Here is a 23,567-nt window from a genome sequence, read left to right as displayed (position 1 = left end):
TATCAAACAAAAGGTGTAGACAATCAGACAATCTAATATACCTGCCTCTAGGATGATGAGGTGAGCAATGATTTAGGAGCATGTACCTATAAGAAACAGTGTAAGAATAGGATAAATTTACATGATACCTCCATTTGCAACTCAGGGATTATCTGACTCCAAACAGGTTATACAGCCATATGTAATTCTTGAGTGGTTTAGTAATTAGTAATCTCTTCCACAGCCTGTCTAGTTTCCCCTGGAGCCCATATAAACATTTAGCTTCTTGTGTTGGGTAATTCCACTGGATTGCATTCCTTTGTAGAAAAAACCCTTGGCTTTGTTCTGAATTTGTTTCTTGGTAGATTCAAGTATTTTCCACCCTTTCCCTGCTGGTTACACTTTCATAATCTCTGCTATATCCCCTAAATCAGCTTGTTTCAGAATGAGGAGTCCTGAATCACTTAGCTAGACCTTTTGTAAGGCTTCTCCACTGAATCTTCAGCTGAAGGTCTGCATCTGGGGAAGAGAGCAAACAATGACTTCAGGCTTGTGTCAGAAGGGAAGGTAAGTTATCTAAAATGTTTGGTGCACACTGGTAGGTTCTGTAGCCACTTGGTCTCTTTTTGTTGCTCACCTGCACTACTTCAGTAATTGTGATTATGAATTATGGAGAGAAAAGCAGAGTTTGTGTTAAAATGGCAGTAAACTTATGGGTTTACAGCCTGTGGTTGTTTCTCTCAAGTGGCACCAGTAAAACACATGACTCTGATGTCAGCTTTGTATAAATATGGCAGCATTCATACAAAATGCTAACAGTTCAACTGCAACTGGCCCCAAAACCAGAGAGCTGCTGAATTTCAACAGAAAACCAGCCCATTCAGAGGAAGTGCACCTACAAAGGAGGTGTGTGCACTAAATGGTTATGAGGCAATTACTAAGGAAAAGGTCCAGAGTAATTCAGAAGATTTGCTGCTGCAGGCCTGAAGTTGTCACACTTATGTCGAGATGGACAGGACTGGCATCACCATCGGTCCTTTATTAGAAAACTTTTCATGCCTTCTCTCAGTGTGCTTCTTTCCAACAACTCTGACTCCTTCCCTCATAGGCAGCTTCACACAGTACTGGCTCCTTTTCTTACAGGCAGCTCCACACAGCATTGGCTCCTTCCCTCCTCTCTGCATGACTGGCTAAACCCCAACCTGCCCCTTACCTAACACCTAACCCTGTTTGTCCCTCACATAGCATTTTCTTCTTTATCTGTCCCTTACACAACTGCATATCCCTTCTTCCTCACAGTACAGCCAGCAGACTCCATCCCAAACTGCAGGATCTAGATCTCAAACTGCAAACCAAACTGCAACTATAAACAGTGGGCAGCTAACCTACTCTTTTAGAACACCCAAACTCATTGGGAGGGCACAGATGTTTCCACTCCTCAGTAATCAGTACTGGTATAATTCATCGGGACAGGTTGCCTTCTGTATAATCCTTTCAAACTATCTTCCCCCGTGAAGCTGTGCCTTTTTGGTGCTCCGAGCTTTAGCAGATGTGCTGAGAGAAGTAAGGCACGGTTGTACAAGGCAGGGGTGGGGCAAGAGTGAGTAAAATACACTGTCAGGAAGAGACTGTTGCTGTGGAAGCCTGGAACAGAGTAGTGCAGAGGAGTTTATATGCTGTTGTCTGTCCCAGATTATTGCTTCTGCCTTGCCTCATAAAGCAAGTGATTCATTGCTTTTTTTGCTCAGGGAGGGGTAGTAATTGCTTTCCTAGATTGCTAAAAATAAAGCCAAACCATTACTAAAATATTATCTTTAGAGGAAAAAAAAGGCAGAATGCTGATGTCTCCTATAAGCAACTGAACTTTTATTCAGAATGGATTTATAGGACGGGTATGAACAATAAATGCATGTCTCTAAATAATGAGAAACCTATTCCACAACCTATTTTTGCTTAATCAGATCTCTCTTTATTCCTAATATATGTTTCCATGTGCAATGAGACACACTGTGTTTCTTTTCCTACTGTTATTTATTTTCTCATTATGTGGCTTTACTTCTTGATTCATCAATACATATCTATCTGTACAATGCCAAACTGTCTTATTTAAAACTGTCAAAAAGAAACATCTCTTGGGTCTTTTGATGTGAAAGCATTGGACTTGCACACACACAAAAAAATCTGTTGCTTATCTTTTGATATAATAAGCAGGTGCTGACTGGCATTATGTTGGGCCTTGCTGCTAATTTGCTGTCTTCTTAATATCCTGGAAAATTACTGTTGTACCTTATGTTCTGGAAAATGAATTGTGCTATTATGTATTTTTCATATCACAAAAATACATTTTTTATATGTAAATGAATTTTACTTTCTTGAGGAATTTGCGATCATGTCATAATACAAGCAAGGAGAGAAGAATATGAATTTTAGAAATGGTTATTATGCAGTTCTTTGGCCTTGCAATGGTCTGCACTGGTGACTCGGCAATTCCTCCCGCAGAGCTGTGCAGCGGCTGCTGCGCAACAGCCGTGTGACCGTGCTCGCCAGCCATGATTTATGGTCAGACAACACTATCTAGGAAAGGTTTCTGAGGGTTATTGCTTTTCTTGGCCTGAGAGACGCTGTGCTTCTATGGGGGAAGTCTGTGGGTGGTGACTGGAAGAGGTAAAAAAGGAGCTTAGGCAATTGGAAAGCCCGTGGTAATTTGTCCGCAGGAGGCACCAAACTTTGTTAGACAGAGTACTACTGCCAGCCGAGCAATGGGACAGCCATCCTGCGGGGTGTCCCTGTGTGGCCGTGACCTTCAGCACAGCATGTGCCGTGTGATGTGTTCAATGGCACAGCAAGGACGAGCAGCCCTGCGGAGCGGTGTTGGGCCCAGCGCTCCGCTACTCCCTGTAGAAGGGAAAGGGCTCCTGGGGGCTCTAAGGAGCAGGGGCTACGCCCGGCAAGCGCCATGGGCTCAAAGGCCTCCGAGTTTCCGCGGCCGGCCCCAGCTGAGGAGCTTCCCCAGTCCGTGTGCCAGGGCGGGAGGCGGCTGTGCCCTGGGAGGGTGTCCGGTAGTTTCCAGGGAAGGGCAGCGGCGCATGGATCTTGCTGTATGTACAGCCGAGGGCCGCCCATCCCCAAGGCGAGAAGAACACTGCCCTGCAGGCCTCAGGGCGGACGCTTCCCGGGTGTGGCCGCTACGACCCCCTGGGGCGGCCCCACCTGCCCTGCGCACAGCGGACCCGCGCGGCTCCGCCCTCCCGCAGGGCCCGCCCCCTCGCAGGCCCCCGCCGCCGCCGGGGCTGCCCTCCCGAGTGCCTGCCGGGCCGCGGCGCCGCCGTCCGGCTCCCGGCCCGGGGCCGCGGCGCCGCCCGCCGCTGCCGAGCTCTGGGCCGCGGGTGCCGACGCCTCCCGCGGGGTGGGTGCTGGTGTAGCACGGCGGGCGAGGCAGGCGGCGGGCGGGGCGGCCCCGGCGCGCTGGGGTCCTGAGCGGCGGCGGCGGCGGGCGGGCGGATCGGTGTCTCCTTCACTTCGCCCTCCAGTGCCCGCGGCTGCAGCACAGCGGCCTCCGCACGGCCCTACCCGCCAGCAACCGGCCCCGGCCCCACTCCGCCGCCCACCCACGACACGCAGGTGCCGGCCCCGGCCGCGACTAGCCCCGCGGGGCAAGGGCGGGCGGGTGGGGCTCGCCCGGCGGCGAACGGGTCTGGGGCCGCGTGGGCCGGGGGTAGCGGGGCCTTGGGCGCGTCCCAGCGCTGCCGGGCTCGGCGGAGCGGGCGGGGGGCTCTCCGTGGCCGCTGCCCCCGCGGCCCCGCGGCCGGGCTCGGTTGCGCGAGGCGCGGCGGGGCGGGAGGGTCAGGCCGGGATGCCCAAGATGGCCGCGCCGAGCGGGTCGGTTCACCTTGCGGCGAGCGGGCGGCGCGCCCGGCGCTGGGCCTGGGGCCGCCGCTCCGCCCGGCCCTGCCCGGGCTGCGGCCGCATCCCCGCTCTCCCTTCGCTGCCCTTCCCCTCTGCGAGGCGCTGCTTAATTACCCCCGCCTTCGCTTCCTGAGCCCGTAATCCATTTCCAGACCTTGTCCTTAAAGTTTCTGCATTGGCCTTGCCAGTATTAGGCTTGCGTGTCCACCTCTGGTCTGTGAGTAGGGAGAGAGTGGTTTTTCTTTTTTTTTTTAAGAGTAAGGGAGGTGGCTTTTCTTTTTTTTAAGCTCTGTGTAGTATCAATGTAAGCCTGAAGGTCACCGTGTTTCCGATGTATTTTAACAAATTAATTTTTAAATCTCAGGGTTTTTTATTGCTTTTTATTGGGATAATGGGATAATCTCAGCGTAGTTGCTGCTTTTTAAAATTGTGTGAATACAGCTCTTTTAAAAATTTGTTATAGATTGATACGGTTTCTAGTTTGATCTTGAATATCTTGCGGTTTTAAAATTGTTAGAAATCCTAACAGAGATCTGTGGCATTCCTTAATTGTAGGGCGTTAGAGTTTTGAAATACTACCTCCAAGGAGAACTGTGATGCAGTAATTCCAATAACGTTAATAGATTTTTTTGTTCTTGGGGTGTTTCTTTTTTTCTTCTTATCTCAGAAGAAAGCATGATTGTGGCTCTCAAGTAACAGATTAATTAAACTTTTTTCATCACGGTGGCATGAAACAAAGATTAGGGTGGAGCTCTCACGTATATTCTATACATCAAGTCAATTATTTTGCAGTTTTTACAACAAACCTCTAGATGCTAAACGATGCTTACTGTTTAGTGACTTCTAATTAGTTTTTAAGTGAAAGATGCTTTAAAATAGGGTTGAAAAAATTACTTGTGATTCTAAGAATTTGCAAACCTAGCTAACGTTAGAGGACACAGGGCTGAATTTTTTATTGCCCTGTTTTTATTTAATGAGCGTTCTGATGATGACTCTGGTTTATCAGGCATTTCAGTATATCTGAAATTAACTCTTAGTTTCCTGTTTTGTCCTCATCCATCCCTGTCAGTATTACAGTATTAGAACGGCAATGTGACAGTTGTATTCTCTTTCAACGTTTTATTACAAAACTTGCATCCGTAGGCCAGGATGTCTGACAAATACTGGCTGGTTTCCCTTAAGTGGTAAGGATGCTTAACTAGGTCAGATAAAAGGGCAACACCATTTTTACTGTAGTAATCCTCTGAATTTTGACACAGATACAAGTTTCTTAACTTCGCAGGACATTTCTGCTTAGCATAAATCTCTTGTCTGTACTGGTTGTGTAGTCAGATTGGAAACACTGAAAACAAAAGGGAAAAGCTCATTTATTTGCACTGTAAAAGCGTGTCTGTGCTGAAAGGCTAATATAAAACTTCACAACTAGAAATAATTATTTTTCTGGCGATGCTAGTTAAAGGTGAGATCTGTTCGTTACAGGAAACGTGTAGCTAAACCTTCTCTTGTGATATGATAAACTGCTGAAGAATTATATGCTTGCTGTACAACAGAACTCTACAGGCCAGAGTTCTCCCTTGTAATCTGGTCTATCACTTACTTCTTTTTATGGAATAAATAATAGGAACCGTTCAATGGCTTGTCACTGGGATTAGAATATGTTCTTCTACAGATTTGAACTTGGGCTAAGCTTCTTTAAACTTAAGATACTTTAAGCCATTTTCATGTCTTTTTTTAAAAAAATAATGTTTAGTTTAACTCCATGGAGAACTAGACTTGTTCTTGAGCAAGTGATACATGTCTTGATATAGTGACCTGGTTCTAGAGTTTAGACATCCTTGCTAAGGAAGTTTTTCTGAATTTGTGTGTATGTGTGTGAAACTGAGTGTAAATATTGTTTCTCAGAGGACGTTGAAATTATCCCCTTAGGGCAATAGGGAGCTAAAGTAGGGTACTCTGGAAAACTGCATTATGAATTGTACAAAAATAAGAAACAGTCTTCTGCCTTCCTATTGACTGCTAAAGTAGGTTTATTTTACTTATTTTTTTTTAATAGTAGCAGTTCATTCAATTTGGCTGTGTATGGCAGGTGTAATTAGGGTTTGGAAGTTAATATGTGAGAACACTGCCCTTGTTATTTTTCAAGTTCTGAAGATAGTTTTTTCTTTAACTTAGAAAAAATCAATCCACCACACGAAAGGAAGATTATGTTAATCTGACTCTCTTAGCTAAACAAATGTGACAATCAGTTTGAGAAGATTTTTGTTTGCATGTGTTTAGCCTTTTTGTAGCCTTGTCTAGTTAGTTTCATTTCTCCCCATCCCTTCTCCCCGCTTTCACAGCAAGGAGGGAGTTATTAATATGCTCTGTTTTCTGTGTTTCACAACTTTAAAATACAGGGCCTCTGTAACAGCAGCCTCTTGTTATTGAAATCATGGGAAAACAGTCTTTGAGGGAGGTGCAGATAAGAGGGTATCTTCCCAAGGAGGCCAGTGATAAAGGGCCTGAGTGAGACCTTAGCGTGGTGTCTGTCCATGGGGCCAGAGAGCTGGGCCATAGCTCATCTGCAGTGACAGGTTCTTTAACAGCGAGGTTGCCAGAGGCTCCCTCTCTGAGAAAGGCACTTGTAAAGAGATCTCTTCTCACAGACCCCACACTCCTCCTACTTGGATGTTTTAAACTAACATAACAACTTCCCAAACTTAAAACTCTTTTTTGTTATCAGGTTGATTGTTGATTAATGACACTAGATCTTATTTTTTAAATTGTATGTCTGCCATGTAAGATATGGGGCAAAAATTATTTTGGAGAGCAGATATGTTCTCTTTTTACTTTTTCAAAACTAAAACATTGTGGGTACTTTCAGGTAGTTTTCATAAGCATGTGTCAACTTTGACTTTGTAGAACTTCAGGGAATAACTGTCTGCATTACAAGTTTTTAGATTTATAGTGTTCAGTTTTTTGGCAGTAACTATGCTAACTCCGGAAATGCGATGACTTAGTTAATTTTTGGTAATGAAAGACCTGTGGAGAAATCTACCTGAAAAATTTAGAACTGGGTGGTCTTGTAATGCCTTTTCTCTGCAATGCCTCTTCTCTGCATAAGCTGAGGAAACATCCCATGTTCACAGTGACCTTCACTGAAAATCTGGATGTTTTACAGAATACTATAATACCATATCTCTTAATTTTAAATATGTAACTATAGCCATTATATCTATTAATTGCCTTTATGTAGATGAATCTGCCTTAAAGATTATCTTGAAAGAATTGTTGTAGCATTTTTCATGTGTGCAGTGGCAAAAGGTTTATTATTAATTAGCCCTTTATCTTTCAGCTCCAATGGCGATTCCTCCATCATATGTAGATCTTGGCAAACCTGCCAGAGATATCTTCAATAAAGGATATGGTAAGAACAATACCTTTTATAAGTAGTGTTTGAGGTGCAACAATGAATTGCCTTTTTGAGTCTGTATGGAAAATTGAATGATCAAATGCCAGTGTTTTTGGGGAGGAGGAAGGTGTGCTGTGTTTGTTTTCCACCAACTAACAGATTGTTGAAGGTTTTTTCTGGGCTGTTTTGATGTGAAGGTTGTGAAATCTTACTGCTCGAGCCACATAAATGTCAGAGGTGTACAACTATGCAAGAATGTAAGCAGCAAGTGTAGTTTAACTTAGGAGCACACTTTGTTTACTGGTCTGTCTGTGCCACAACATTTGTTGATATAGAAAGGGTTATATACCAGTGTAATGTTGTAGCCTTTTTTGGAGTAGAAGGAAGAATGGCTATTGGGATAAAGAATTCTTCCACATCTTAAAAAGCTTTAATACCAGACAGCTGCATAGTTAAATAATTCTTTGTCACCGTGCTGTTTTTTTCTGCTCTTTGGAAACGTGAGTTTTTTTCACTAAGACTGTTGCTCACCTCTCTGTATAACAATGTGAATTGACACTCCCACAAAACCTACTTATATTACTGTTCCAGTGGTTGTGTATTTCCCAGTGACTTTGCTTTTACAGTTTTTTACTTTGAAATATTTTGTCTTGGTGCAGAAAGAGGCATTTTATGCATTGGGATAGCTCTTTAAATAGCATTGGCTATAAAAACTGTTCCATTCCAGGAACAGAAAATAACGTATTTCCTTTTGGAAGCGTTGTTTGGTAGTAAAAAGTACTTGTGTAGAACTGAGGTGCTTCCCTGCCTTGTTTTGGAAAGGCCTCCGTTACCTGATGTGGCATCTGAAAGTGGAACGTTGCTGAAGTCAGTCTGTAGCTGTTTATATGTATGTATATATGTGGTACACTGCTGAGACTGCCTGAAAGACCAGCTTATTGAAAAACGTATAGGTTCTAAGTTAAGGCCTAATCATGTAACTTTGACTTCTTTTTGTTAAGGGTTTGGGCTGGTGAAACTGGATGTGAAAACAAAATCTGCAAGCGGAGTGGTGAGTTTAAGTCACTTTTATTCATTGTATTTTTCTCTGGCTATGTTCTGATACTTAGTTAAAAGGGACACATTTCAGATGCTGTGGAGTATTTTATAGGTTATATGAATATCTGGTGTTAGATAATTTCAGAAGCTCCTGAAGTTCTGAATGTGTCAGGAATATTGCCTTGTTCAGTAATCTTTGTACAATGAAAGGGCTTATTACTTGTCCCTGGTCTTACATGTGAAGGTGAACAAATAAAGTATTTTAATATACTAGTTATAGTACACATATTTTATTTCTGAAGTACTTGTGATACTGTTTGGTGGAAATCTCTGGCATCTTGATTCTTGTATGAAGTAGTTGGCATTGAATAAGCATGTTGAATCTCTGGCTCCTCTAGGTACTAAAGCATTGCAGTAGTGTTCCATGCAAGATGTCTTGGTCATGCAAGCAGTGCCCCCTGTAGCTTTTATCTATTTCTAGATTGCAAGATATAAAGGTAGATTTTTCTTCTCCCCATAAGTGGAGCCTCAGCAGTGTAACTTGCTGTTAGAAACAAGGTTTGTGGGTTATATGCTCTGTTTTTTCTAGAAGTCTGTACGCCAGCTGAAAACTAGTTTGCAAGAGCCCTATTACAGAGGTAGTTGTTCTTACTGTAGCTTGTTTCTTTGGAGGACTACCAGTTATGCTGGTAAAACTCTGAAAAATCCAAGCCCTAATGTGAATCCTGTATCAGTTAATAGCTATCCTCCCCAGGAGGAGAAACTGCTGGCATATATGTATTACAGATGTTTTAAAGCAGAGATAAGAAATAGTATAATAATTTGCTTCTCCTGAAGCGATTGCCCCAATGGTTACAGTCACATAGACACTGTGCAGTAGGAATAGCACAAAGCAAGAAGTTAAAGCTGAAGGTATTTGTGTAGTTCCCATCCCTTGCCAAGAAATAGACCTACTAGAATTATGCAACTGTGCATGGTGTAGTGTGTCACTAACATAATACATGTCTTGGTCGTGGTCAAATTTGGTCAGCCACCATTAAAGAACAGTCTCAGCCATGTATGTTTTGTGCTCTTGGGGCTTTTGCTGTAAGAGTGCCCAAGGACTTGCAGTTTCAAATCTGTGTTTCCTTCTGGGAAAGGTGAGTGTGAGAAGTCTGAAAATAATGTTGTGTGTGGAGGCAGACAGAGATCAAAATGTTTGTTAATATGTTTTAAAAAGTTGAAGTAGTGGACTAGTTAAATCATAAGGGCAATAGCACTTCACTGGATAGAGCTCTTTAACAGGTGTTTGCAAACCTGGCTTCCACTTCAATTACCTTTGGTTTTTGAATAGTGGTACACACAAATTATTCATTCTGTTCTTTGTGATAATCCAAATAGTGAGAGACATCAGTGATTACTTCCTTTAATAAAGATACGTGAGTGATACTGTTGACTTCTAAGTTACTTTCAAGAATTCCAGGTCAGATCATACCATACTATAAACCCAGCCTGTTTGCTTAGCTCCCACTTCAAACATGGGTGTTATTTCTGTGTGTCATTGAACCAAAGTGTCAGGGCAACAGGAATTTTATAGGTGTCAGTAAAAGGTGTGTTTATGGCTGGTGTAAAAGGCTAGTGTATTGGGCAGACTCTTCAAAAACCCAAACACAAAATCACACCACCCACCCCCAGTTTCAAAAATGTTGCTGTTCTATGACATTTTACAGTTGCACACTATCTTCAGGGATGGTTGACAAGTGTAATGAAAATACATATGTGATTCTTAAAGAATTCTACTGGAGTTGTAATATGTACCTAATAGTGTTCTTGGCTCTTGGTTTGATTTTTAATTTACTCATTGGGAGTATCAAACTGAGCCTTACATTTCAAGAACTTGTTGCTGCTTTAGAGAAGAATTCTTACGGTGGCTACTGTCTTGCTTTAATTTGCCACCCTGTACATTTTGTAATAGTGGCAGGAACACTGCAGTTGAGATGGGGATTGTGGGGAGGCCTCCTTGTGGGCATAAGTTTTTAATTATTTTTGGCTGTGCTATTCTCCCTTCTCCCCTCAAATTTCTAGTGATTTTAAATTTTTTCCATGTAATAACAAGATCTTAGAGCACTAGGAGGATGCTAAAGGAAACACTGTGTAATGCTTTCAGGATCACATGTATCCTCTATGCTTTTTAGGAATTCACAACATCTGGATCATCGAACACAGACACTGGAAAAGTGAACGGGAGCTTGGAGACCAAATACAAGTGGGCTGAGTACGGTCTGACTTTCACAGAGAAATGGAACACAGATAACACCCTGGGAACAGAAATTGCAATTGAAGATCAGGTAATAGATTAGGACAATATTTATTTGTTTTACCTCTGTGTAAGAACTGAGTTTATAGCTTTATCTTATCTTCTCTCCCCTTCAATTAGATTGCCAAAGGCTTGAAGTTGACATTTGATACAACTTTCTCACCAAATACAGGGTAAGAATTGTTTACCTTTTTACCTTACTTGGCGAGTAACAGCACCCATGGTCCATTGATCTGGTCTGTGATACTGACAGCAGTTTGTGTGGTTTGCTGTTGATCCAGCATAGCAAATCCCAATGCTAAAGGCTTCTGCTCTTTACCATGACATCATTATGGGGTTAGTATTGCACATTTCGTAACTTTGCTTATTTTCTGAGATAGAAATACCTGGAAGATTGCAGGAAACATGAAACTGCTGCCACATTTGTCAGAAAATGACTGTTTGCTATAGCCCTGAGTGCTCTGAGTGGGCTGGCTGTAGTTTTGCCTGGTCCAGGGGATGCATGTGAAGGCATTTAGATACACTGTGTAGAGTCTTAGGGCTTGAATTTGGCAGATCATTGAGGAAGATCATGTATGCTTGTCTTACCATAACTCCTTTCTCTGTTTCAGAAAGAAAAGTGGTAAAATCAAGTCATCTTATAAACGTGACTGTGTAAACCTGGGCTGTGATGTTGACTTCGATTTTGCCGGGCCAGCAATCCATGGTTCAGCTGTCTTTGGTTATGAAGGCTGGCTTGCTGGTTATCAGATGACTTTTGATAGTGCCAAATCAAAATTGACAAGAAATAATTTCTCTGTGGGTTATAGGACTGGAGACTTCCAACTGCACACTAATGTGTAAGTACTGAAAACTTCTCCAGCTCTCCAGAAGCAGGCTTTTTCTACCTTCTAGTCAAAATACAAATGCTTGAAATATCAAGAGGCGCTTAAAAGGCCATTAATGGGAGTGCATTTTTCGGTAGGAAACTCTAAATAAATGTAAATTATGCTTTATATCTCTCTTTTTCAAAGCAGTATCAACACCTGTGACTGATTAGCACTTGCAGCATACGTGATACAGCTTATCAAATACTAAAGTATGTGCAGATTGGGAATGCAGTACTTCAGTTATGCAGAACTGATAATAATGCTTTTCCTGGCTATCCCATTACATTGAACTGTATCAGGTCACAGTTTAAGGGCAGTAGATTCGTTAGAGGTAGTAATTATTGTTAAGCTAATGCTGCAGTAGTTTCTAGAGCAAGACTAGGGCTTTGCTTCTGGATTTTTTGTGAAGGTTCATTTTTTTGCCTGTCAGGGATTAAGAGTGCATGAAACAGGGTAAACAAGTGTAAGGCAACTTTCTTCAGACTTCTTGCCTTTAGATCTTACTTCAGAGCAATCTGATCAAAACCTACTGAAAAACACGATGTTTTCAATTCAAATGAATAAAATTGGTGTTCTAGTGTGTTTAGATAATTAAAAGTTTTTGCTTTTGAAGGGAAAGCATGGAGATTGTATATGTCTGAATTAATGGAAATTGAGGAGTATAGGAGAAAACTATAAAATATTTTTGAATCTGGGCTATAAGAATTTCATTTCAATTTACTAATGTAAAACATTGTGACAGATTTTTGAGGGGTCATCGAGTTCTCTAGGAGTTTCACATATTCAGTGATCATATAATTCAGAAGGCCTATTTTGTAACCATTAGCACATATCGGTCAGTTTTGTAAGGGTGTGATCTGGAATTTTGTTCAAGGACTTTGTTTGACGATTGACATCAGAATTAGTAGTAGCACTCTGAAACACCTTTTTATTTCCATGAATTATTGCCATTTAATTTTGCCTTGAAACGTTTGTTCTCTTGTGAAAAAAAGTGAAACAACTGAAACGTTTTAAATTCTTATTTGAATAAAAATCTGAAGTAGTAAAAAAACAAGGCGGGGGGAAAAGAAGTGGATTATCCAAATAGGAAACTTAACTTTTCTCTTAATTTGTGCAGCAACGATGGTGCCGAATTTGGTGGGTCAATTTACCAAAAAGTAAGTGACAGTCTTGAAACTGCCGTAAACCTGGCTTGGACAGCAGGCAGCAACAGCACTCGCTTTGGCCTTGCAGCTAAATACAAGTTGGATCCCACTGCTTCTATTTCGGTAAGTATGGCTGTAAGCTGCAGGGTTGTGCAAAGTACAGTGTATTTTCAGTTGCTGTGAATCCATGTGGTGTTAGTACAAAATAGGCTAGGAGGCCTTGTAGGAATTACTCTTACAGTCTAGGCAATTTTGATTAAACCACGAGTATTTAAATTCTGTAATGTTGCATACAACAAAGTCTTGTAGAATCTGACTGTCAAATGTGGTTATGTTAGAGATCCTACTGTATTTATTAAAAGAAAAACACAAAAAAATGTTTGTGTCTGGTTCTGTAAGTTTTACAGCATTTTTTTTAAACTAGTTTTTGGGAGCTCTGTCACATTCTCATGGTAAGAACTCTGGCAATATCGGTTAAAAGTTGCTAAGCAGCAAAGGTCCCTGTATGTTACGAAGTTGGAATAATTCTGTTGAGGAAGTGATGCAAAGCGAAATAAATAATTTTGTACATATTGTTTATGATGATATTACCAAATGTTTGCTGCATGACTGATTGGACTTGCAGGATACTAATTCCTGTGTAATAATAGGAACATGGAGGAGTTTTCTGATGTGGCATTTTTTGGGAGACTGGTGGTAAATGGCTCTGGCCTTCTGAAAAAGGGGAAGTGGTGGTTCCCCTGCAAAACCATGTTACAATAACAGTTCTTCCTGCCTTTATATTCTTTCTGCTCCTAAATATGTTATTGCTTCAAAATATGTTACTACTTCAGCTGTAAGTTGAGGGACGAGGGCATAGCTGGAAGGGGAGAATTCAGGAAATACAAGCGTACTGAAAGGACAGATAATTAAACTGATAATGGCAGTGTTGTTATAGTTATTCTAGATTCTGAATGGTAACAATGAATCAGTTACAATGTTTCAGTTGTCTTACTTTTTCTTTTTTTAGGCCAAAGTGAACAATTCTAGTCTAGTTGGAGTGGGTTACACCCAGACCCTGAGGCCAGGTAAGAGCTATCATGTGAATTGTGTCACATATAAATCTTCTGTGCATCCTAAAGAAAATAACTGAGATCTCTGCATTTATATGCAATTTTTTTCCTTCAGAATATTTTTTCTTTGAACGCCAAGTAGATATTTTTCAGTTGTTTCAGACATACATCAAACTTTTACCTAAACAAGACAAGCTCTATTTTATCTAATGGTATTGATGTATTATATTCTTCATTGATCTATGCAGGAGTGGACTGTATTATGTTTGACAGCTTAGCTTTAGGCTAGACAAAGCATATCTTCTTTTTTGGCACTGCTTTGTCCAATCATACCATGTTGAATGATAGCAGGTCTTCAAATTATGATTAACTGTCAAAACCCCACACTTCCTGTTCTTCATATTTAGTAAAAAAACCCTTCATAACTTAACTTGTTCTGCTTAAGTGTGAAAGCACCTGTTAATGACTATTACCATTGGTTAGTACCTTATTTGAAAAATCTAGTTTCATTCCATCCCTTTATAGGTAGGAATGTCTGTCTGTGCAGTTTTCCTCCTCCTTTGCATGTCTTAATGCAGGAAAGGAGAACTCTTGTGTATTTAGCAATTAGAAACTTTGTATATTGAATTTATAACTGTTTACAAAAATCGTGTAACTTTCTTTACCTGACCAACTTTCAGTAGATTTTATGAGTAAATGTATTCTTTAAAAACCTTTAGAGGAAAGTAATTGTATAAAAAGAGAGCTACAACTGGGACTTGTAATGACAGAGATTAAGTTGCTTGAAAGCTACTGTGTGTGTTGTAAACATGCTGCTTAAATATCTTACAGGTGTGAAGCTCACGCTGTCTGCCCTGATAGATGGAAAGAGCATCAATGCTGGTGGCCATAAACTTGGTCTTGGCCTGGAACTGGAGGCTTAAAAAGGTGAAGACACTGCTGCAGAGAAGGGATATCAGAAGAATTTGGCCTTAAAATAAAGTGTATTTCCAATGTGACCAGCAGGCTTTATTTCCAGGAAGGATGATCTAGAACAAGAGCTGTATTTGAAGTATTTAGACAGTTACTTGTTAGCTGGTTTCTAGTTAAATTGGTTACCCATCTAGTTAAAATTCTGCATTAGTGCAGTCACTTAAACATTATTTAAATGTATTTAACTGTTTAATGCGCTACCCACAAATAATGAAATAGACATCTATGAATACTGTACGATTGTGTGCATGTTCGTTTTTATGTTCCTTTTAACATTCAATATTGCCATTGAATGAAAAATGGATCACTGGATGTTTTGAAATGAGGTCAACAATTTTATTGAATGACCTGAACTAGAAATACATTTGGTATCCCAAGACAAATTATGAATAAAACAAGTACATACACATACTTCTGCCTCAGATATTTTAAGAGTAAAGATAGGAGGGTAGTGCTCAGTTAAGTTTTAAGTAATCCAAGAAGTAGTGCTCTGTACCTTTGTGCAATTAAGGACCCCCACCCATGACAATACTGAATACAGGTGAACAGTTGGATTCCTCAAGCAAATGGAATATGCTTTTCTGTCAGGTAAGGTTTGTCACAACACAATGGTTTAATTCCCCCTGTGATCCCCGGGCGAGATGTACTGTGTTCCTAGTTGGCCTCCTGATGCAAAAAGTGCAGATCGATGTACTTGGCACGCTGAAACATTTAAGAAATGTTCCTTGAAAAAGCTCACCACAAACACACCTTTTGCTTATATTTGTATGAAGTGAGATGTATCTCTGCAATTGAATGTAACAGTGTAATGGTATAACAGCCTGCTTATCCCAACTGCTGTGAGAGGTTTCTGCTTAAAATGACTGAAATAAAGACAATTTTAAATGGAGCTGGAGGAAAATGCATCTGATCTTAATTTCCCTTTAACTAGTAAATCTTGGTAGATACCCATTTTAAGTCCAGAAACTTGCAGAATAATGGGAAAACTCTCATGTTTTTCCAGTATAGTAATAAGAGAGAATAGAAGTATGAGGGATGTTTAGTCTGTGAACCTAACATCCCTGAAGGTTGAGCTAGCTGTGAATGCTTTTAATGCGGAATATATTAAATACATGTAGTTGCACTGCTTACATTTAAGAGTTGGAATTTACTGAGCTTGGGGGAATGCCTGGAGCCCAGTTCTTAAGACACTCTCATAGCTGAGGAGGGTGTCTTGATACTTAGTCTTGCAGTCAGTGGTTCACAGCAGCTCCCTTCATAGTGCAGGTGGCTGGCTTATGATCAGGAACCTCTCTGGTTTGAAAGTATTATCAGTTGATACTGGATTAAAATTAATGCCCTTAAAAGTATCAGTGATTTGCTCGACGTCTTGTTCCATCCTGCATTGTTGCCCTCAGACTGAAATTCTCACGTGAAGCACTCTGTTATGAACTGCCTGTGCTCAGGCTTTAGCTGTGGAGCAGCTGAGCTACCTACTTTGTAGAAGACAGAGTAGTGCTTAAAAGCCTCCAGCTCAGGCTCTTGAGCAGGCTTGCTAGTGTGTTTGACTAGTTTTCTTACATGATGGTAAAGCATTTGTGCTGTGGAGTACCTTTACTGTTGTCCTAAATGCCCTTGTCTGAGTTGCATTTCTACCATTTAGGGTGGAAGAAGCACGTAAGATGCAATTCGTTGCATGTTAAGGTCCATAGTGTGTATTTTTATTTCAAAGTGGTTTTATGTGCTAGATCACTTAAAAGCTGGAGACCGTGCAGCCAGACATTGAATTTTTGTAGCTATCTTCAGTATAACCATCTTTGGTGCCTCACAAAGACTGGGCTTCTGATACAAAAACCACAAAAAGAAAAAAACCTGAAAGCTTAAAAAAACCAAACCAAAACAAACCACCAAAAAATCCCCAAAACAAACCAAAACAATACCAAAAACCAAAAAATCTCCCTGAAATGTCGTGTGCCTGTATGCATTGTCCAGCTGCAGCACCCAGATAAATAATGGTTTGTATCTTGGTTATGAATGATGCCTTTTTTCTATGCTTAAACCAGCAACACTCATGTTTCTCAGCTTTTGATAGGGCTGTAATTGACTTTTTTTTTTTTTTTGTGGTGATGGTGATGGTTTGTGGGTTTTGGTTTTTTTTTAATTTTAGAAGCAAACACTATAACCTTTTTCTTCACTACCTGCTCTAAATATTTTATTTTTCTGAGGTCACAGAATGGCTAAGTGAAATAAAAGCACATATTGCTGAGTTTCTCTTCAACTCTAAAAAAATTAGTAATGGAAAACTTGAACCTGTTCATTTTACTCTTTGTAAATGTGCATGATTTTACTAGTCAGCCTTTAAACCTTAAGTAGTTATATTTGTTATAGTACTGATAGGCAACTGGAGAAGTAAAAGGGCTCTGCAGTAGTTAAGAGAACTATGAAAATGTGAGTTTTTCTAAAATACTCTGTCATAAATCACTACTTCAAACATGAAAAGTTCAGTGTCGTTTTCTTAATATCTCTCAAGTAAGGCTTATTAAAAATGGCTTTCAGACTTACTTGTCAACTGTTGCAGAGGCTTGTGGTGTAATTGGAGTCTCATGGTAAGGAATGTTGGTAGTTTATATAGCTCCATTTTATTAAAATATGTAAAAAGCCTTAACGATAACTTTCAGTGCCAGACAACCTTTCCTCAGGTGTCCTGAATAAAACCCACTCACCACTTGAGATCACCAGTGACCAGAGCATCGTTCTGCATCTTGTTTGTGTGAACTGTAGCATTGCATTCCAGCCTGGTACAGCTGGAGTAAGGAGTGTCTGTGTATACTGCGAGGAGACTTAATCACGCTTTCATAAATAAAAATCCTTTCACGTGAGATTATGATGCCCTGGATTCACGAGTCACTGTTTGAGTGTCCTGAACGTCTATGCTCTTCCTGTGCTGTAGAAATTCACCAGGTTAGTTCACTTAATCTTCTTGCACTCTTCACGTGGTTTAGCTGAGTGTGGTATATTCCTAAGTCTGCCTTTTGCACACTGCAGTTGTTCAAAAGCAGGAAATTTGGAACTATTTTGGAATGGGCAAGGAAAGCTTTCGCCCCCAAGCGTTGGGACAGGGGTTTTTACCTTACCCTTGGCGCTGGATAAAGCGAGGCAGCAGTAAGGGTGCTTGCTGCCCTCTAATGTCCTGTTCTGGTGTTCGGCTCTTTGCTGCAACAAACCGTCGGCCAGGCACAAATACACATTTAATTCGTGTGGCTGCTCTCCTAAGGGAAGTAGAACCGGCGAAACAGACAGCTCATGCACGGATGATTCAACCCTACTTCTACCAAAGGTCGTTGTTTCCTTATCAAACCAGTGAGCAAAGACAAGCAATTCCATGCAAGGCGAGTCAGTAATGATAAGACTGGCTCACACCTGTAGGAGTAGTGTCTTAATGGCAGGTAGAAATGCTTCCTGGAACCAATTGGCAGAAAGGGAAACCCAACAAAAAGCTGGTTAGTTACGTGGCATGAAAAGGCTGCGCTTATTGTAAGTGGTTTTATCGTGTTTGTTAGTTTCCCTTTGCAGTGGAATGTTTCTGTTCCCAACCTGGAATAGTAATAAAAAATAGATTATGTCCATTAGTGCAGTGTGCATTCATTGTATTTAGTAGTATTTCCTTTCTGGGCCTGACTTTTAGTTGTGTTTTGGATCCTTCTTTCTACATGCTGCTGGGTCAAATGGGAAGCAATAAACAACTGGGTTTTTCTGAGCATAATGTGCAGCATCTTTTACTTCAGGGGCAAGTTCGATACAAATGCTTGCGTAAAAAGAGGATTTTTTTTTTTTTGCAAAGTGCTGAGGATATGCAATTAAAACTTATGAAAATGCTCTTAGACAAAATGTGAGGTGTTACATACTGAGATTTGGTTCATATCTACCCTAATTTATCTGCTGGTGTTGAGAAAAGTGCTGACAGAGCTCTAAAGATGGCAAGAATGGACTGTTTCAGCTCCAAATATTTGACCTTTACTTCAGTGTCTTTTAAAATGAGGATTTTATGCTGAGCCCAATACCACTGCAGTACTTGCAGTACACTTGCTGGTTAACAGTAGCACATACCAGAAATGTTTTGAGGGTTTGTGTTTTTTTCGTGGGATATTCTTTGTCCTGGATCTATGGGAGAAGATCCTAATGCTGAAGCAATGATGCTGTTTAAGGGTTTGGTATTCTCAGCACTTAATAGCTTTTTTTTGTTTGTTTACTTTGCCTGCGTTCCTATGAGCATTAAAACACTAAAGGTCTATTAAAGAAAATGTCCCTTATCTCTCTCTGTGCTTCATCGCTTCAACCTGAGCTACCCGAGCTCCGCCCGAGAGCCGGCACGGAGGGGAGAGCTGAGCTGGGTTCTCACAAGGAGCCAGTGAGCTTTGCCCTCGGATTCCTAGCGGTCTATGGTGGCATTATTAAAAATACACTTTAAGTGACTCTTCAGTACGCACACGTGGCTCCTTCGTCTAAGAAATCCTAAATTTCGCTGTGCTGTGGTTGGGGTTTCGCTGCGGCGTGGGAAGGGAGGGGCGTGTGAGAGTGTTCTCTCCTGCACAGTCCGGGATCTTTTCCAGGCAGGTTCCGAGCGAGCTTTGTTGCCAACTTAGTGTTCCTCGTGATCCACAGCGGTCCGTGCCACGGTTCTGACGATGAGGGGCGATCGCCCCAAGCCGGCCGGGGCCGCTGCCGCCATGGAGGGCGCCGAGCAGCCGCCCTGAGTCCGCCGCGGGCCGCGGGCGCCACCTGGCGGCCGGCGGTGCTCCCCTCAGACCGCCGCTGCGCCTCAGGAGGAGCCGCTGCTGCGGCTGAGGGAGGCAGCGGGAAATGATGAAGGCAGCGAGCCCGAGCTCATTCTGAGACAAAGAAATAGAATTAGAGGAGGAGAGACCCCGCCGGCATTCGGGGTGCTCTATGCCCGCGACTGAGACCCGGGCAGCGCCCGTCGGCTCTGAGGGAGCAGGCAGCGCTGTTCTCACGGCCTGCAGCAGCTGGCTCCTGCGAGCATCCCTGTCTAAACAGAATTCATTAACGTAACAAATTGTCTTCCCGACTGCTGCTCTGCTCCTGACGTGACAATACTTTTCTAGAAGAAATCCCTGAACAGCTTGCTATATCTTGATTTCTAAAGAGATGTTCTGACCACCCTTGGGTATAAGAAACACTTGCTGGCAGAAGGACAGGGTTCACCAGCTGCCAAAACCCAGCAGGCAAAGGGGATGGATTCGAAACCTTGCTGACTGGTGATACTGCCATGTCTGGTGCATCGGGCAGTGTGGTGGGGCTGGACCAATGCTGTGGTGGCCACAGGACATGTTAGAAGTGGGGACACATGGCTGCAGCCCAGGGACCTCACACGGATACAGTGTGGGTAGCTCACAGACTCTTCCCCCATCTTTGCAATTAATTGTAATTTAAGTGTCAATCAACTCACTGGAACATGGAGACAGAGAAGAGAGCCCATCAAGTCTGCTAAGGGCCTGTCCCATGTGGATGTGGCCAGCAGTGTGCCCGGATGGTCAAGAAGGTTGTATGACAAATGATGTGATCAGCAGAACTAGAGAAGTGACCGTCCCTTCGGGCACTGGTGAGACCACACCTTGAGTACTGCATCCAGTTCTGGAAGTTCATCCTCAGTTCAGGAAGAACATTGAGGTGCGGGAGTGTGTCCAGAAGAGGGCAGTGGAGCTGGGGAAAGGGCTACAGGGTTAGTCCTATGAGGAGCAGCTGAGGGAGCTGGGGTTGTCTAGCATGGAGAAAAGGAGGCTCGGAGGTGACTTTATCACTATCTACAACTACGTGAAAGGAGGGTGTAGCCAGGCTCGGGTCAACCTCTTCTCCCAGGCGACTGGTGACGGGATGAGGACATAGCCTCAAGCTGCACTAGGGGATGTTTCGCTCAGACATTAGGAGGAATTTCTTCACAGAAGAGGTGATTAAATATCGGACTGCCCAGGAATTGTCTGTCCTAGGAGGTGTTTAAGAAAAGACTGGACATGGCATTCAGTGCCATGGTCTAGTTGACACAGGGGTGTTTGGTCACAGGTTAGACTCAATGATCTCTGATGTCTTTTCCAACCTAATTGATTTGGTGATTCCATGATGCTGTGGTGAAGCACTAGTCTTTGCTGTCTGAGCTGCTGGCGCCATGGGGCAGAAGTGGTTAGCACTGCTCTGAGGAGTGACTGTACCACCACCCCCTTCAAACAGAGAATGTTAGAAAGTTGCTGTGCAGAATATTTCAGTTGAGGATGGGGAGCAGACACAATTTTGTTTGGGCTGTTTTGTTCATGAACATACAAAATTCGTCTTTCCTGGACAAAACAAGAAGACTAGTGCATCCATGGTGCTGGTAGTCACTGCTGCCCCAGGCTCCCCATAGCCTCTTCCTGGGTGTAACACATCTTTTCCTCTTTGGGCACCCTTGTTGGTCTTTGGGGTTTGTTTCCCTTCCAAGCAGAGTATACAAACACTTCTTTACAGTTCTGTTGAACCTTTCAGCTCCTGAGGAGTCAGGGAAATGGGTGTATTACCAGCTGCCCTGGTGCAGGGGGCTGAGCCTGGGACTAGGCCAAATTGACAACTGTGTTGAATTTTTCCCTTGGTACCTTGTAGAGTGGATTGGGTGGGTTGTAACTGTTCACAGGAAACAGCTGGTATCATTTTCATTTCTCTAATTGTCAGCATGTGCTTTGAAGAGCAGGGTAGGGAGAATTTTTGTTTTCTCTTGGTGGTGGTGTGCACTATGTCCCCTTTAGCCCTGACAGAAGCTTGCCCATTGTGATGGAGTGTGTAGCAGCTCTTGCTGTCATACCTGCGAGGTTCATTTGTTGGGCTGAACAGAACCAGCTTTGACAGACATTCCCTGGATGTGGCAAGCACAGGTGGTGGGCCTCTATGCGGTCAGCTGCAGAATTTGCCCTGAAAGAGGTGGCACTAGGTGAGTGTGAGTGCTTGTCTATGTTTCAGGAATCAATGTTCATGAAATGTTTTTAAGAGAACTGCAATTCACAAATAGTTCTTCATGGTGCTGTAATTTACTGTGGATGTAGGTTAATGCTGTAGTCTTAGAAGGCTGATCTTTTTCCACGGTGTTTGAGAAAATATTTTACTTTTGTGTTATTCTTTTGAAGTAGCTTAGGAAATCTGCTACAGCATTCAGTGCTGGTGCAAGTCTGGTAGGCTTTTGGGTGAGTTTTAATGCTTTGTAGCACAGGTTCTCTCTGCATTTAGGGTATGTGAGCTTGTGTTGAAATTGTTTGCAGTTAACTTCAGTAGCCTGAAGCTCCTCTGGTTTGGCTTTATCATGCTCCTGATACTGTGACTACATGAGTGAGCGCTGATGTAGAAGTTTTGGTAGCCTCTCTGCCAAGACAGCACAACCTAACTAAAACACCTTCTCTTTTTCAAAACAATCTGGTTTAGAGTCCCATTTCCTAACATTTCCTTTTCTGTGTGGGCAGATGTAGCAGAGATGTACATGGAGTCCCAGCACAGTCATTAGTTGCAGCTTCTCCTGGGCACAGCTCCTCCTAACTCACGGCACAGCCCAATACCAGAGGAGTGCATGCCAGGTGGTTGTCCTTGGCTCCTCTCTGGGTTTAGCAAAGCATAGGTCACTGGTGAGCAGGGAGAGCAGGGCTCCTAGAAAGCATGAACCTACTGCCTTAAAAACCTTTTGTGTTAAGCTGTGTTTCTTTTTTGTGAAATGAGATTGCCCTCACGTTTCTGTCTGGGATTTTCTGAATTAAAAACATGGTGTGCCACATGTGCCTGGTCTGGTGGGGCTGGGGCACCCGGTGGCCACAGGGCAGAATGGGTCTGTGCCAGCCTTGGGTGGGAGTGGGAACAGGCCTGCCCTGGCCCATGAGCTGAGCTGCCTGCACAGCAGCTGGGGGGTACCTGAGGGCAGGGTTACAGGCACAAAGGCCTCGGCCTGCCTAGCAGCAAGGGAGAGAACAGCTGAGGAGCAGAAGAGCATTCAGAATTTCCATTTCCAGAAGAGGAAAAGCTCTAACTTTAATATTATCCTTTACAGGATAAATGTGGAAAACCTGTTGTTACTTCTCTCCTGTTTTTCTTTCCTTTGACTTACAGCCTTTAATCTCTTGGAGAAACAGTACAGGGAGTTAGTTGAAATGACTTGGTGTTGCTGTAGCTGTCATAGTCCAATTTTCTTCTATGAAGTAAGATAAACCCAAGCAGAAAGTTAAGATAATTAAACACAGAAAATGCTGTTGTAAGTTCTGCTGTTGATTCCCTGATTTTGTCTACTTCTTTTGCTAGAGAAATGTTACCACAGCAGAAAGCTGCTTGCCTTTCTGAGATCTAGGAGTCTTCCACTGGCACAGACTGCTGAAAGCCAGCTATTTTCCTGTTTATAGGTTCTCAGTTTATTAGCCTGAAGGTAAAAAAAGTAGTATGAAACCCAATAAGGTTAGGAAGGACCATGTCAAAGGTCAAATGCAGAAATGTTTGATCATAAATTTAAAATCTATATTATAATGCTTACATGTAATAGGGGCATTCAAAACTGATTGCTTGTGCAAGTTTGATTAGTCTTTTGCAACATTGTCAGTGCTTGGCTTTGCAGCCTTAATCACGTAGCTTCAGTGTAGTTTGTAGAGATGACCATAAATTGTTCCTAAGGTCAACAGGCAGACAGACCCTATCTGCATGTTCAAAGAGTTCATTTAGAGTTTACCATAGACCGTGTCTGGAAGTTTAAATATACACTTGAACTTAAGCTTGAGCTAAAGGGTGAGTCAATATATGGTGAGTGACAACATTGAAAATCAAGAAAGGAAAACTTGGTAGCAGCCATCAGAGTAACCAAAGCTGCATGAGAGAGGGGTGTGAGATGGGCTTGATGGTACCTGAGACACACTCTGTGAGGACAGAAGGAAT

At 42.4% G+C, this 23,567-nt stretch overlaps 1 protein-coding gene across 1 annotated transcript; it reads left to right on the top strand.

The window, feature by feature from the left end:
• The first annotated feature begins 3,512 nt into the window (after positions 1-3,512).
• On the top strand, positions 3,513-15,537 carry VDAC2 (voltage dependent anion channel 2). The gene is made up of 9 exons (XM_014879947.2): positions 3,513-3,600; positions 7,220-7,291; positions 8,278-8,327; positions 10,489-10,641; positions 10,731-10,783; positions 11,222-11,449; positions 12,597-12,747; positions 13,634-13,691; positions 14,508-15,537. Exons 2-9 carry the CDS (start codon positions 7,225-7,227, stop codon positions 14,597-14,599), a joined length of 852 nt encoding a protein of 283 aa, XP_014735433.1. The 5' UTR covers positions 3,513-3,600; positions 7,220-7,224; the 3' UTR covers positions 14,600-15,537.
• Positions 15,538-23,567: the final 8,030 nt, after the last annotated feature.

Source organism: Sturnus vulgaris, chromosome 8 (genome assembly GCF_052056855.1).
Source record: "Sturnus vulgaris isolate bStuVul1 chromosome 8, bStuVul1.hap1, whole genome shotgun sequence".
NCBI lineage: Eukaryota > Metazoa > Chordata > Aves > Passeriformes > Sturnidae > Sturnus > Sturnus vulgaris.
The sequence above is the reverse complement of the archived record's forward strand: the minus strand, read 5'-3'. Positions and strand labels throughout refer to the sequence as shown.